We start from the raw sequence: 16413 nt of genomic DNA, 5'->3' as shown, positions 1-16413 counted from the left end.
GTTAGGAAACAGTAGATCGCTTGAATGAGTTTCTTCGGATGAAATTCAATTAACTTTAGAGGGTAAAGTTTCCTTCAGAACTCCTACACTCGATACCAGACTTTAAAATCGTGATGTGTATAAGGGTGGCCTTTAAAGCGAGTCCCGTGAACGACATGAACGATGGGAACTGCATGGTGGAAGTGATGTCCATTATGAAGATAATGCTTACCAGCGTGATCTGATTTTATCATCTCTCCGGGATTAGCCGCTGCCACCACAAACATGGAGGTGATCAGAAATAGCTGAACATAAATATTGGCGTAATTAACCTATGCAATAACGTTTTCTTAATTGAGATTATTTATTTCAGACAGTACAATTAATATTTGTGATGAACCAGGGGGTTGTTGTAGTGGTGGAAGGCACCAGCATGGTACGGGTAACCGGCGGTGTACGCTTCATGATGCGCAGGGTATCCATGAAGTCCATGACTGTAATGGTGGGCGCCGTAATATTGGCTTGGGTGATGGTAGGCCGAGAATTTGTCATAAGGGTTGTAAGCTCCGTACTTGGCAGCGTCATGGTGGTACGTAGAGTAGTGCTTAAGTGCATCACCATGGGGGTGGTAGGCGGCGAATTTGTCGTAAGGGTGGTAAGCTCCGTACTTGCCAGCGTCATGGTGGTACGTGGAGTAGTGCTTAAGTACATCACCGTGGGGGTGGTGACCGTAGGTGAATGGAGCCACTGGCTGGACACCGTGCACCGAGGAAACGTCGGGTTTAGCCTCGGGCTCTGCTGAGACGACGGCCAATAAGGCGGCGGATAAGACGAACTGTAAATAAACAAGTAGGATACAAACAAAATTATTAGTATATTGAGATACTTACGAGTTTGTACATTGTTGGAGATGCTACCGATCTATGCAGTATCCAGAAAAGATTGTACCTTATATAGTTCTCATCTTCTAAATTACCATTTCCATGAACCATAAATTAGTACTTTTTACCCACATTATAGATTCAGAATCACGGATGATACCACTTATTAGTCACTGTTACATAAAATTAAAAAAATCGTGTTCTACTCGTACTTAGCAAAAGTTCACTATTATATTAATAACAACCGCAAGTACCTACTTGAAATTTAAAATTCATGTTTCACTTAACATTTTACAAGTAAATAGAAAAATGCATTACTGCAAATATTAATAATCGTAATCCGTAGGTTTTGCTACGATTTGATTATAAAAACAATTAGCATAACAAGAAGATGATACGGATTTGAACTTTACAATTTGTTTTATGGAAATCGGAACAAGATTTGCAAAGTTCAATTTATTATAAGTTCACTTGCTTTGCAAAAAAATTGAATAACAGGAAACGATGAGGCTCTTATAATCGAACAAAAGCTCAGATAATCAATAAAATAATACAAAAACACCTAGTTGTCCAAATTATGGTTCCATGATGGATCGTAACACGGAATATTTAATACTAAAGGGTTGTTGTACAGAATTACTATTATTATAACAAACTACGTCTTCAATTAATCAAATAGGGTGAATTATCCAAATAAAATAATAGCGTAAAGAGACGTACACCTTTTCCAACGGTTGCGAACCGTTCTCTGGAGTATTTAAGGGAACGCCACTTCTCTTATAGAATCTTATAGAATAATCGCCTAATAGTCTAGACTCTAGGCGATAGAGACTGTAAAATTGGCAAAATAGACATTAAGAGGTGGAAAAGAAAAAAATGGTGGAATGTGTTCAGTTAGGTGTCAGAAACAACATATTAAAAATCCCACCCTCCAGACCCTGTGCTAAAGGCTCCAGCCACCCCACCATCCCCCAAAAACCGCGTTTTCGCTCTTTTTGGCTGATATCTCGCGATCTATGAGGTCTATATGAAATATTTTTAGCTGAAAATATTTCTCGGGAAATTTCATACAAGGTAGATACTCAGAAGTTAGCCTAGGTGTACCTCTTAGCATAGGAAATTCATAAAAGCGGCGAAAATCATCAATTTTCGTAGCTTTGGGCAGATATATCGCGACCTTTAGGGCTAAATGAAATATTTTTAGCTGAAAATGCTCCTCGTGAAATTTTTTACAAGGTAGATACTCAGAAGTTAGCCTAGGTGTACCTCTTAGCCTAGAAAATTCATAAAAGCAGGCGAAAATCATCATTTTCGTGTTTTTTTTTGCGGTTTTTTGCAAATATATCGCGACCTTCAGGGCTAGATGATATATATTTAGCTGAAAATGCTCTTCGTGCAATTTCATAGGAGATAGGTAACTGAAGAGTTGGCGTAAAGTCACCTTTCACCTTCAACTTTCATGTGTGAGGAAATATTCATTGTAAAGCAAAGTATTTCTATGTACCATTTATTCACGTAAAAACAGTATTTTCATATTAAAATATTCACACATTCATTTATACCTCAACGTAATCATTATCCTTATACTAATCCAAATCAATTCGTACTTTTTCGATCAGACTTCTCAATCAAAAGTTATAGAGTAGAAACCAATTTGAAAAAAATTCAAAGGGCTGTAACTTTTGAACTAGTAGCCCAATCTTGGAACTGTTTGAAATTATGGATTCTACAGGCCACATTCTATAAGAAAATTTTTTTTTCCGGGTCGATCTGAGACAATTTTTTTTCGGGGCTCAAAAAAAGGCAGTGTATAACCTTCCTTTTTTACCAAAAATCGACTACACCAAAATTTCTCGGGGAAACACTTTTTCTTATTAATTTGGGTGCGTAGAATCCAAATCAATTCGTACTTTTTCGATCAGACTTCTCAATCAAAAGTTATAGACTAGATGCAGATTCCACTTCTTCAGGCTCTTCGACGTCCTCTAGTGGTAGTGGGTCGTCTGAGATTACCAACTCGTAGTTCTCGTCTTCCGCTTTACCTGATGCATGGGTACCCTGAAGAGACGACGTGGCATTTAGGCACGATGCTCCATGACACTGGACGCAGAGTTCATTACACTTCAGACCTACAACAAGAAGCATTATGTCAAAAAAATGTTTATAATTATGTATACGATTATAATATTCTCTCGTGTGTCCTAAGTGTCCGGTAGAGAAGGTTTACCTGATTTCTTGCAACTGTTTCAGAAAATCAGGTAAACCTTCTCTACCCGACACTTAGGAGTTAGGACACACGAGAGAATATTATATTCGTATACTTAATTATAAAATTTTTTTGACATAATACTTCTTGTTGTAGGTCTGAAGAACGAATTCTGCGTCCAGTGTCATGGAACATCGTGCCTAAATGCGACGTGGTTGTTTCAGGGTACCCATGCAGGTAAAGCGGAAAGCGAGGAGAACTACGAGTCGGTAATTTCAGACCACCCACTAGCACTAGAGGACGTCGAAGAGCCTGACGAAGTGGAATCTGCAGAGGATAATGATTACGTTGAGGTATAAATGAATGTGTGAATATTTTAATATGAAAATACTGTTTTTACGTGAATAAATGGTACATAGAAATACTTTGTTTTACAATGAATATTTCCCCACACATGAAAGTTGAAGGTGAAAGGTGACTTTACGCCAACTCTTCAGTTACCTATCTCGTATGAAATTGCACGAAGAGCATTTTCAGCTAAACATATATCATCTAGCCCTGAAGGTCGCGATATATTTGCAAAAAGCCACGAAAATTGATGATTTTCGTCTCCTTTTATGAATTTCCTAGGCTAAGAGGTACACCTAGGCTAACTTCTGAGTATCTACCTTGTAAGAAATTTCACGAGGAGCATTTTCAGCTAAAAATATTTCATCTAGCCCTACAGGTAGCGATATATTTGCAAAAAGCCACGAAAATTGATGCTTTTCGTCTCTTTTATGAATTTCCTAGGCTAAGAGGTACACCTAGGCTAACTTCTGAGTATCTATCTTGCATAAAATTTCCCGAGATATATTTTCAACTAAAAATATTTCATATAGACCTCATAGATCGCGAGATATCAGCCAAAAAGAGCGAAAACACGGTTTTTGGGGGATGGTGGGGTGGCTGGAGCCTTTAGCACAGGGTCTTGGGGGTGGGATTTTTAATATGTTGTTTCTGACACCTAACTGAACATATTCCACCATTTTTTTCTTTTCCACCTCAAAATGTCCAGTTAGATGTCTTTATCGCCTAGACCAGCGGTTCTCAAAGTGTGCTCCGCGGAGCCCTGGGGCTCCGCGAACGGTTTACAGGGGCTCCGCGTAACCATTCACGTGTAAACAAAATTTTAAAAATAAGGTAGGTACTAAAAATAAGTAGAAGAAAATAACTACTAAAGACTAAACCTTCACTGCAATATTTTAAAATATATAGAATGTTGAAGTTAATAACTAACAATTAAAAGAGCAACGATATTGTTCCTGGTGGCAGTTGCCTGAGAGAGGAATATTAGCGCAAGCGCATCGTCAACTTATGAACCGTCTGAACCTCATGTGTACGTAGTTAGCAGTATGAGTTGAATGACGACGTGTTGTAGATAGTGTCGCTTATTTTTATTGTATTGTAGTCTACACAGTATAAACCCGATATCAAGAAACTATGCGCTACAAAGAAACAATATCATTCATCCCACTAATAATCGTGATTTTCTTATATACCTATATACATATACTGTTGTAAAAAATAAAGATAATACATGTCTTTGAGTAAAATTTTTTTCCACTTCAATAATAATCAAAATCATAGGGCTCCGCGTTGAAAAAAGTTTGAGAACCGCTGTCCTAGACTATAAAGGGCTTCTCAAAAAGAATTAACGGATCTGTGAAGCACTTGAAGATCATGAAAAACTTTTTCTATCGCGTTTGTGAAGTTTTCTACCTTTTCCAAGAGCAGTTACGATTTCCTTTAGCTTTTAATGGCTCTTAGAAAGCTTTCTGGGCAATTTTTCAGATCCTTGTTGGTCTTGTTCGTACAAAAAAGCATTCAACACTCCCATAACCATATCGGCTCAGAGGAGCAGGATTTTTTAGTGTAAATGGTGAATTTATGGTTATAGCACAATTGGCTCTCGGACATTTCGCTCCCGGACAATTCGCACCCGGATAATTCGCACCGGAATAATTCGCACCAGAATTTTGTTCCCCTGAGATTTTGATGTCTGGGCACTTTTGCACCAGCATACCTATCGTCAAGAGAGTTCACATTTCCCACCGCATCGTACATTTTCGCACTCGAAAAATTGGCATCCCTATAATTCGCATAGAAATAATTCGGTCTCCAATTTTTCACTAGTTTTTAATAACTACAAAAATGTAGCTGCAAGTTAAGTTTCCTAGTTCTCTAACCTTCGATGTCGTCCATTTACAGGACACATAACGAAATACGTATAATAATAATTTCAAGTAAATTATACTCATATTTGAACGTAAAACAAATAGATTCTTGAGAGTTTCCGTAAAATTAAAGAGATAAGAACTGTAAAGTAACGAAAAAAGCAAAAAATGTTGATAAATATCGTGAAAAAAATTGATCTTGCTATAAATTATACGGCTATTATTTAAATAATATACTAAAATTGTGAAGATCCATGACTCTCAATGGGGTGCTTAAGAAGCTTCGGAGAAATAACACCAAAATCTACCCATTTATTATTATAAGAATTTTTATGGGGAGATTTTGGTGTTATTTCTCCGAAGCTAAATAATATACGGTGTTGCATTAGAAACCATACATAGCTATTTCTGTAAATTAAAATAATTTTCAAAAAACGCTTTGGTACGTCAAATTGATCATGGAAGGAAACAGTGTCTAAAATAAAACTTGCTCACTAATGTCTTTGTCTCGGATCGCTGACAGTGCAACCTTTAAAATCTTAAATGATGCATCGTTGGTAAGGTCGCCCATCTCTGAATTCGGATATGTAATTTTTTTGGTTCAGTTGTTTCATTTCCAGCGCATTCGACGTTGCAGGTATACAGGTTTTCTCTTTTTTATACCACTTGCAAGTGCATAATTTTGACGCACGATCGCATTAGCTTCTATTACATAGTCATCGGCCCGACATCCTTCCAATGACATAAACAACAGCGCGCCCTCAACTTACTTTTAAAACATTTCAAAAATATTAAATCTAAAAAATTATAGTCTCGCCAAATTCAGAAAAGGAAAGCCTTTCCAATGATGTCCTATCTTCCTTGTTGCGCAATTACCAATGCTAAGCGTTTTGCTTTAGTACTAGGTATGCCATACAAAAATTAAAAACGAAGTATATAGGTACCTACTTAATAATTACAAACATTTAAAAGAAAGAATCATCAATATCGATCTGTTCCTAAAACGTTTCAAGATTTTTAAAAGCTTTACTGTTTTGATTATTAACAATCTCTTAAAAAATTGCCAGAATTTTTCCATGTATCTCTTCAAACTATAAAATAAATAACAGTAAGAAAATCAAAAAGAAACTTTTAAGTTCATTCACTATCATAGTTGTAGCAAAGATAACGCAAAAAAATAAGCAGTTAGTGTAATTTTACTCAGTCACCAATAATCAACATATAGCCATATAAATCTGTGATCAAAGAAACGTAAAACTGGTTCTAAGAAAACTGGAAACTTACCTTTTCTGAACACCACCACAACACTACCACCAGAAATAAAATTTTTTTAAATTAAAAAAAAAGTATACACAAAAACAAAACCCGTGCTCAGATACATTTTAAGACTCTATCAAACGTTCAAGAATGAAGATACTATATTAGTTGTGGTCATACGTACTTAAACCTGATTTTTCGGACCTAATTACTTTTACCTTGTAATAAACCCTATTCATCTTCCAGAAATAATAGAAAGGATGTAATTACGATATTTCTCTTATTGTTTCTTTATGAAGTGCAATTTGTGTTTTCGGGGTCTTTTCAAATTTACCTTTAATTATAATATTATCTTAATTACTTATCCAAATTTAGTGCCATCTATGAAATGCATTGTTCTATTGTCATTTATACTCGTACATACTCGTTTTGTCTAAAATAAATTTGATTCATTTCCTTTGTCACCCTTTTCAACTAAAGAAATAAAGAACAATTTTTTATGTGCGTCTTCATTAAGAAATCTTTATGTAAGGAAGCGTTAAAGTTACTTCTTTTTTCTATTTTCATCTTGATCTTATAATGTAAATATTTTTAACTTTAGACTTATCACTTTGTTTGTGTACGGTATATATATGTTGATTCTGTTTTAATATTAAGAGCGTCTCAAAAGTAGCGAATATTACACATAATATTGTAGATATACTATAACTAGGTATAACTATTTGGTATTTAATTACTCCACAAAAGACGTTTCAGTTACCTATTCTTATTTTCTCAAAACGAAAGCGCAGTAGATAAAAATTATGTGTTCTTAAATTACAGGATTTAACTATATCAGACTCTTCATACAACTTCAAAAAAAACCAGCGTGATTATATTTAAGAAATGGAAATACTTAAGAATCGCGATGTGTTGAAAATGAAAAACCAAATAACTATTATTTTTCCATGAAGTAGATGTTTACCAAGATGTGCACTACTACATGCATTCTGTAAAGGCAATCGTCTAGTCGCCTCTTAAAAATATTTAATTTTAATAAACCAAAGATTTACAGAAATATCCGGGTGCGAATTGTCCGGGCGCGAATTGTCCGCACACGTGAATTTATAAATACAAATCACTGGGAAAACAAGTGTTAACCGATAGTTTCCGGTGCGATAACCACTAATAGAGATGTAAAGTCGCGGGCGGGGGTCGTAAGCGATCCGAACCGACCGACGACGTTTGATAGATGGTTATGTCATACCACTTTATAGGCACCTCACTTGAAGGGTTGCGATCAACCCCAACCGCCCACAAAAGTCTGATGTCCTTTCTCCTAAGGACACTTGAAAGATTGTGCGATAGATACACGGTTTCCGCTGATCCCTAACCAACACGTATACTCTCCAGAAAGATCTACAAAGTAGATGCTGCCTTGTAGGACGACTTAGGAGAGCACACTTTATTTCCAAACCCACTCTCCATAAAGCTACAATTTAGCATTTTTTTTTAAATTTTTGAGTTTCTTTCTTGACCCGGCCAGTGACGAATCCTTAATAATTGATTTGTATCCCAAATGCGTGTCTTAGGTAATGATTCTAGTGATCTGCTTGAACTAAAGAGACTTGAATCGTTTTATATTGTTGGAATTCTAAGCGTTGCGAATCCTGTGTAAATTAAGGTGTTCTGATTTTCAAAGAAAGATTACAATCATAAGCATCTACATTAAAGTTCATGGCAATTTTGTTTACAGCTAATTAATCAGCACATTCCCATCAGGATTAACAGAAAAATATGGAAATATTACGAGAACTTTAATATAAACTAATATAGGCAAAATTTAAAGTGTAATCTGAAATATAAATACACCGTTTAAATAACAACCGAGGAGAAAATTGGTCGTAAAAACGTTAAACTGGGAATTTATCGCAAAATTATTATAATTAGTTGGTCATCACACCTGCCGCGCTTCTATCATCACACTATAAAGGACGCTATTTTTATTGCTCGCTGTCAAAATCGATCTTAAGTATGCTAAAGTAATGGTTGACACTTTCTCCTTTTGTTGGCTAAAAAAAAAGATTAGGATTATGTAACACGTAAGTATTGTTAAGTTCTTTATATCAGAAAATTTTTGAAATTGAGTGAGTAGCAACTTTTAAAGAAACGATCAAAAGCGCAAATCCAGCTTCCTTTTATTCATATTAGCCAGATTACTTTGTCAAAAAGTTCATCACACTTTACAAAATTTGGATCTCAAGATGGCATTTAAAGTTTCCGGTATTGGTTGTGTTGCGGTTTCCAACGTCTATTCTGCCTATACAACCAGGATTTTCCTGCTAGTACGAGTATTTACAAGCGAGAAAATAATGGACGAGGGCACTCTACCATTGTTTTCTGGAAGAGTTTTCCATACATAGGCATGAGTAACTTACAAGAATGAAAGTTGTAAGTATAACCCAGTGTTTTAGCAGGCGTAGTGGGTTTGAGGGCCTTCTAAAATTTTCTACTGTCTAGAACAGGATAGCTCAATAAAGTGTTCTTGGGTATTTGGGGCAATTTCTTGTACCATTGCAAATGTTTATATGTCAGTTGCATTATTTTCGAAGGTAATAAAAGGTAAGATCCTTTCAAAATAATAAAATCGTTGATGTATTTACTGTACTTTATTTTTGAAGGCTATACATTTTAAAAGGAGTTGTTATAGATGGGATATTTACGCTTTAGGTGCCACGCTACGTCCAAAATGAGCTGGTCGCGAGAAATCGCCGTATCCGGGGTATCCAAAGGGGCTTGGGGCGCCGAAAGGATGAGCTCCGAAGTGCGAGTAAGGAGTTGCGAGGGCGGCGGATTTTTGGAGAGGTGCTCCAGTTGGGTACGGGTATCCACTGTAGTGGTAAGGATGCTGGTAAGCGCCGTACGGGTAGACGGATTTGTCGTAGTGGGCGCCGTACGGGTAGACGGATTTGTCGTAGTGGGCGTTGTAAGCGCCGTGAGTGTAAGGGAAACCGCTGTATCCGTGGTGGTATGGGTAGTGTCCTGGGAAGCCTTGAACCGCGTACGGGTTGTAGGCCGCGTATGGGGTTGGTACGGGAGCAGCCGCGATCGGAGCTTTCACTTCGGGTTCGGCATGTTTCGGTGCAGATCCGATTTCGGCACCGAAAACGGAACAGATGAGTGCGAATACAATAACCTATAGAAATTATAATTGTAAAACAATGAATAAATAGATCATTATTGTACTTACCAACTTGGACATGGCTGAATGGCTCTGAAGGTACTGAGTGATGAGAATTAGGAGCGGATGAGCTTATATAGCCGGTAACATCTTCAGCATTTGCATAATGTATAGGTATTAACCTTTGATAATTGTAAGGACACTGGATTTATTACAGTAACATAAAAAAATAATCGAACAGAAATACATAATTTGCTGAATAATTTCGCACAAACCAAAAGATGACATAATACCTTTAAACTGATTTTACACGAATAAGTAATTTAACAAACCTCGACTGCAAGTCTTTGTTACCAAATCAAATAGATTATTTAACTTGTCACGAAAATAAGAATTAATATATTTAAAACCGGTGACTAAGCGCGTTAATTAATTATGAACTGGATAATTAAATCTATTTTAATGCCAGATAGCTATTTTAAAAAGTCCTAAAAGGGTCACACTCGCACCATCTTTTTAGATCATGGACTCTAGTTGTAAACACAACTTTCAGTTTCGAGGTGTAGCTTGACATTTTAATAATAAATTGCCTTTTATTATCCACCAAATAATATCTACATTAAGGGGCGAGTTTAATACTGCTCCAGTCTGCTGTTCCACTTATCTCCATTACTGCACGTATAACACCACTGACGTGTTCTGATAATACAGGACCTTAGCGAAAGAAATATTCTTGTAGCGAGAGAGAATCTGAATATAACCAAATATTACTATCTGTAGTTAGATGTGACTAGCTGAGTTAGCTAGTACCTTTTTCTCTTGTCTTTAAAAAATCAAGAAAAATGAGACAATACGAAAAATAAAAGACTACATCGAATTTCAATGAAAACGGAATGCATTTTCCTAAAATTAACGGAAGTGTTTTGGGGAAATGAGCAAATGATTTGTAAGGCTTTAAAAATGTATTATTATATTATAGTGAAAAGGATGGCCTCCTTTAAGAATAATTACGAAACAAAAAGATGCAACTGAGAAATTCTAGTAACAGAACATTTTCCTGAAAAAGGTCACAATTGCTAGTATTATATTGGCGTCTAACGTGGACCAACAGTTCCATATACGCGTATCTACCGCAAGAGTGCCAATCCGCCAAATAGGAAAATGAAAAATAGGAGAGGGATATCAAGGGGAAACCATATTTTAAAATTGGTACATGTGAATCTTTATATTTACGTGTTTGAGGTTGATGTGCCTTAAGCTTAAGTAAACAAAAAAAAATGTTCAAACTACCACAAAAGTGACACTCCACGCAGTGGAATATTGAAACTTGAAAGGTAATTAAAAGTCTCATGTCAAAAATCCAATCGTTTAAAAACTGAGTTTAAATTTTTATGTTGGTGTGGTATACACAGTTGCTAAAGTCCTACGAGTATTTAAGCATAACTAATTTATGAATTAAAAATTTTTGAATTATTACCAAGGCGAGAGGAGGTACGCAGTAAACGCCAATTTCAATAAAAAAAATTGTAACGTTATTTTCTTACCGATTGATATTCCTGGTTCTATTTGATTTGTGTCATAATTTAAAATTTTACTCTAACGTATAGGTATTTGATATTCTTACGCCATCTCGGTATTTACTTTGTAATCTACTACTTTAGATGTAAGTTGTTTCTGTAAAATTTGTTCCAAGTGTTATACTTTTCTTATTACAATAGTTCTTTGTGTCGCCGACGGAGATCGTGCAGACGTATTCCATGATGTCTAATTCCATACCTACCTTCTAAAGTTTATCTTGCGCGGAGTTCTATTCGTTTCACCTCGGTGAAGTTTCTGCTTTCGCATTCCTTAAATGCAAATTTCTCTTGGTACCCCCTTACTTTTTACAGACTTTTGTCTGCCTGCTTAAGAGATTAGTGTTTTGGCTTCACCATTTATCTTTGGAGTGGTTTCTCTTTCTATTTGACGTCTGTGGTAGTGAATCGATTTTACGGATTTGTATTTGCATATAAACAATACAAAGCTGCGATCAAAGATTCCAAGAGAGCCTTTCGCCGTTACAAAAAGAGCCCAAGTTTAGAAAACATGATAACCTTCGAAAAATGCAGGGCCGTCACACGACGCACAATTAAGCAAAGTAAAACCGAGAGCTGAAACAACTTTACCCCGACCATCAATGACGAGACTCCCTCCTCTGTTGTGTGGGGGAAAATTGGATATATCTCTGGGAAAAACTCTGCTTGAGAGGTTTGCAAAACAACGTTTCGTTTTGGGGAATCGTCATTAACTTTATTTTTTTATATGGTCCGTAAAAAATACATACTGTATTAAGTAGCATTCTTTATTGCGAATACAACGAGGTACGGCACCAACAAAAGTTGAAAACTGTAGGTTTCAACAGGATGGTGCACCAGCGCACAACGTTTAATCGTGCGGACAAATTTCCTGAATAATGGAAAATTTAAATAAACGGTTAATGTAAAGATAATGGAATTTTTGAGATTGCTGAGGATAGAGCAGTTTAGCATCACATATTATAAGAAGTGAGCAGGGTATCAAAATTACAGGATTGATCTTTCCGATAATTTGTACGATCATTCTTGATTCTGGGGTGGGAATTAACAACCGCCATTATTCTACGTATTTCAGTTCAATAAAACTTTGTTTTTTTAATATCTTTAGGAAGTCTTAGGCTCCAGAGAGTCGTAGATAAAGAGATGATCTTATCTTGGTAGGGTTTAGTTACAGCTGGTCAAAGAAGAACTAAGATCTTACCCATTAAAAACGATACAAGTCAACAAGAATCAAAGCATTAGTAACCACAAGGAACGGCTCAAAGCACATTCATTTCGAGGCGCCTCTAATAAAATTCTTTCCTGAGCCTTATTATTGTAGCATTAGCTACAAGGACGTCCTGTTTACGAGGTACCTTAGTATGCATTTATGTCAAATTAACGATATCTTTAACACAAATTTTCTTAGTTTTGAAACTCATTACAGATTATTAAAGAAAATGTAAATCTTTAAATTGTTAAAGATTTAACCTCTAGAAGATATTGGAATCAGTTTTTTTATTGCGTGTGTTTTTATTATGCCATGAAAATTAGATTTGGTAGAACAAAATTAGTTTTTTATTTAAAAATGTGTAAGTGAGTAATTGAGAAGATATTGCAGGAACTAGCCATCATCGGTCATTTAACAAAGTTTATAAAAATTCCGTCATATTAAAAAACCTCTATTTTAAAGAAGATTTTATGTGAAAATTTGTGGTTTAAAAGTTGTTAAGAGTTGCAAAACTTGATTTCATTAAGAGCTCATTCTCGAACATAACTTTTTGCACCCCTTCATCAAATTCATCGGCCGCCTGTTTTTCCATTGCCTTCAGAGAAAACAGAATTTGGGCACAACCCATATTTTTACACGTTTTAATCTACTTTGTTATTTAATGTCGACCAAATAATTCCCGAATCTAACTTGCAATCCCGAAGCGGTTCCCAGGCCTTTCCCGGAACAATCTAGGGCTTTAACTCTCGCGTTTTAAACGTTATAGGATGAGATTTAAATATTGCTCAGCATTGAGAGCGACCTGCTGATGTATTCAGAGTCTTCTTTTTTTACAAAATTACACTTGATTGTGCCTGTTTAATTTTTTTGGTTACAACATACGTAAATTTCCAGTTCCTGCACTTCGATCTTCCAAAAATAATTGTATACAAAGTCATATTTCAAGAAGGGTTCGTTTTTCATGATACCTACAAAAATCTTTAACGCAAACTATTGTTTCAATCCAACTTGAGGATAGGAAAAGTTTAATTAAACCGATACAATCTAAAGCTTATAAATTATGACCTAATCTTGACTTGCACAGAAACTTATATCATTATAGCTTTTTGAAAAATTGGAGCGTGCGTGGGTAAAGTCATCTCTTCTAAAATTGAATAGGAAGTAGCAACACAAACAAGGAAGTTTTGTTAAGTTAATTTGCTGACGCATTATCAAAAAGTTGGTGGCCAGCCATTCTGATTAGATACTTTCCCCATTCGGCTTATTTACAAAGTTGCGAATTACAATTTACATTTAGTTTGCTAATGGAAAGCTGAGGCATCGAGTTTCAACGTAACAATCGCGTCTTGACGTATTTCATTTCTAGGTATTAGGATTCTATTTTCTAACGGCTTAACTTTGCAACAAAGTAACATGCATGCTACTCATAATAAACTACGAGTTTGTAACCATTATAATTATCTTCATTACTATTACTTTAACAACTAACCGAATCACCTTTAAAATTTAAAGCACTAAAGCTGGAAAATGTACTAAACAACATTTATTGGTTTATTCAACACGGTACTCTTGAGTCATCTCGATCCTCTTCTTGTTCAACACTATAATAGCGTGAGTTAATAACAGATTATGAATTAGGTTGGTAACATGCCTGTTATTCTTGCTCTCAGGAATTCCGATCCAGTCTTTACATCTCACTAACACTTATTTGTAAGTTGAGGTCATGCACAAAAAAACTACAAACAATAAAATTCATTACTTTCACTGTTCAAATTAAACAAGCAAACTTTGGCGGAATAACACTTTTGATTTTAGAAAAATGAACCTTTCTCACAACGATCATACGTTACAGAACATTGTTTAATTAACAGAGGGTGTTCCGAAAGATTCGCGGGTAGATTGTAATAATAGTCACTTAAATATTCCGTAACTTTAGAGCACGAAATAAAAATGCGGATAGAAATGTGAAAATTATGCAAACGCTGCATTGTTTAATTTGTCCATTAAATTAGCGAACATTTTTTAGATTATTTCAATTCTAGTGTATTTGACATCACGCATTGAATTGAAGATAATTAAAAACATTTTGTTGTCTATAGAAATGCGACCTGATAATGCATAATTCTACAATATAAAACATTTTGTTGAATGCCTCTACTAGTCCAGTCAAATTATCATAATACCTTGCAGCAGATGTGTCATTCCTATTTTTCTTTTTAAATTGTTAGGCTGAGTATGGATGTGAAAAATCCAAGTTTTCGACATTGAAAGACCTGTGCGATAAAGTAATTACAGTCGTATACTTTTTTAAACTAGACAAAATTTGTGACAATTCAAGCCCTTAACCGGCTCTGTAAGTCTAATAGTTTTGGAGATACAGCGTTTCAAAAATTCGTAAATTCTTCAGTTTTAATCCAATTTGCCTTTTTTCGCATAATAATCTCATGAACATGTTTATAATTTTGTTCGTTTGGGGGGATTTGTGGTGAGGAGTCTCCATAAATCCGCACAGAAAGAGCTAGAATGTTGATATCCTCTGGATCCCCGGCTTCTCCCATGATAAGGAAGTTGTCATCTTCTTCTTCAGCAAGATCCACTACCAGTTGCATGGATTGCGAAATCTGTGAATTTTTTTCCTTTTGCCTGACCCTGCTCGACCATTCAAAAGGGACACGAATATAGAAGATCTGTGACAGTAGCAGAAAGCTTACTCACTACACTATGGTTTGAATTATCACTGAATAAGGCATCATAAATAAACATAAATATTTTTTCACTAAAAGACAAAAATCAATATTTAATTTGCTTTCATTATCCGCAATTTTTGGCACTTCTTCAACAACAAGTTTATTACGACTCACGACTTACAACAATTCATCATGCATATTTGGTAAGTTTAGTTTCTGCGAAAAAAACGCAAATTGTGATAAAACTTGTAAAACTAGTAAATTTACCGATAGTTGAAGCGCCTTATCTCGGAAACTATTAGACTTGCGGAGATCGTTGTGGGCTTAAATTGTCATAAATATAAATTTTGTGTAGTTCAAAAAATTATACGACAATAATTGCATTAAAATCAGTCCTTCAGGAATAAAACTTACAAAAACCAAAAAATGGTAAGAAAAATGACATATTTTCAAGTGCTGTGTCGCTCGCACAGGTCTTTCAATGTCGAAAACTTGGATTTTCCACATCCATATTGATCCTAACAATTTAAAAGAAAAAATAGACATGACATATCTGATGCACGGAATGCCCATTTTTTTGTCTAATTTGACTGTACTATACAAGTACCAGCGAAATAACTTTTTCCTCCAGAATGTTTATTTTGGAACACCCTCTATTAATTTAATCAGTCCTGTTTTCTACAGATAACCTGCACGTTAGGTGGTTTAACGTTAGTAATGCATCACACAGCTGATTTCGCATAGATAAATAACACAGTAATCAACCCTTAATGTATCCAGGCTATCTGTAGAAAATGTTATGCACTAAATAACGTAAAATAACGTGTTTTAGCAGATAACCTACACGGTAAGTTTAACGTGTCGAATGCATAACAGGTCTGAATATTTCTCAAAATGTACGCCAGTGGCGTAGTAAATTCGCCAATTGATCTATGGAGAAAAGTGTATGGTCAAAAAAATGTACGTAAGTTGTACAGGGATTTCGCCGTCAGTGGGTAAATATGATTGCTTTGGTATTCTGGAACAGGAAATGCTACATGGGGCTATACAGAACAAAACGAAGCATTGACTGCCAAAGGGAGTTCTTTTGCAGCAAATTCGAGTGGGAAATCATTGACGATCCTCCGTACACCCCTGATTTGCCTCTCATTGTCTCTTTTTGTTTCCCAACTTGAAACAACACGCGACGAAGAGCTAAAAGCAGCTGTCGATTATTTCCTGTGCAAGTCGGGGGAGAGTAGTA

At 35.6% G+C, this 16413-nt stretch overlaps 2 protein-coding genes across 2 annotated transcripts; both read right to left on the bottom strand.

The window, feature by feature from the left end:
• Positions 1–319: 319 nt before the first annotated feature.
• LOC116174426 (histidine-rich glycoprotein-like) lies at positions 320–926 on the bottom strand. The gene is made up of 2 exons (XM_031492340.1): positions 870–926; positions 320–814 (listed from the first exon to the last, which is right to left on the bottom strand). Exons 1-2 carry the CDS (start codon positions 879–881, stop codon positions 362–364), a joined length of 465 nt encoding a protein of 154 aa, XP_031348200.1. The 5' UTR covers positions 882–926; the 3' UTR covers positions 320–361.
• An 8242-nt stretch (positions 927–9168) lies between these two features.
• Positions 9169–9882, bottom strand: LOC116174109. The gene is made up of 2 exons (XM_031491924.1): positions 9769–9882; positions 9169–9714 (listed from the first exon to the last, which is right to left on the bottom strand). The coding sequence occupies exons 1-2, from the start codon at positions 9778–9780 to the stop codon at positions 9238–9240; spliced, it is 489 nt and encodes a 162-aa protein (XP_031347784.1). The 5' UTR covers positions 9781–9882; the 3' UTR covers positions 9169–9237.
• Positions 9883–16413: the final 6531 nt, after the last annotated feature.

The sequence above is a fragment of the Photinus pyralis genome, unplaced genomic scaffold (assembly GCF_008802855.1).
Source record: "Photinus pyralis isolate 1611_PpyrPB1 unplaced genomic scaffold, Ppyr1.3 Ppyr1.4_LG6, whole genome shotgun sequence".
Lineage (NCBI taxonomy): Eukaryota > Metazoa > Arthropoda > Insecta > Coleoptera > Lampyridae > Photinus > Photinus pyralis.
The sequence above is the reverse complement of the archived record's forward strand: the minus strand, read 5'-3'. Positions and strand labels throughout refer to the sequence as shown.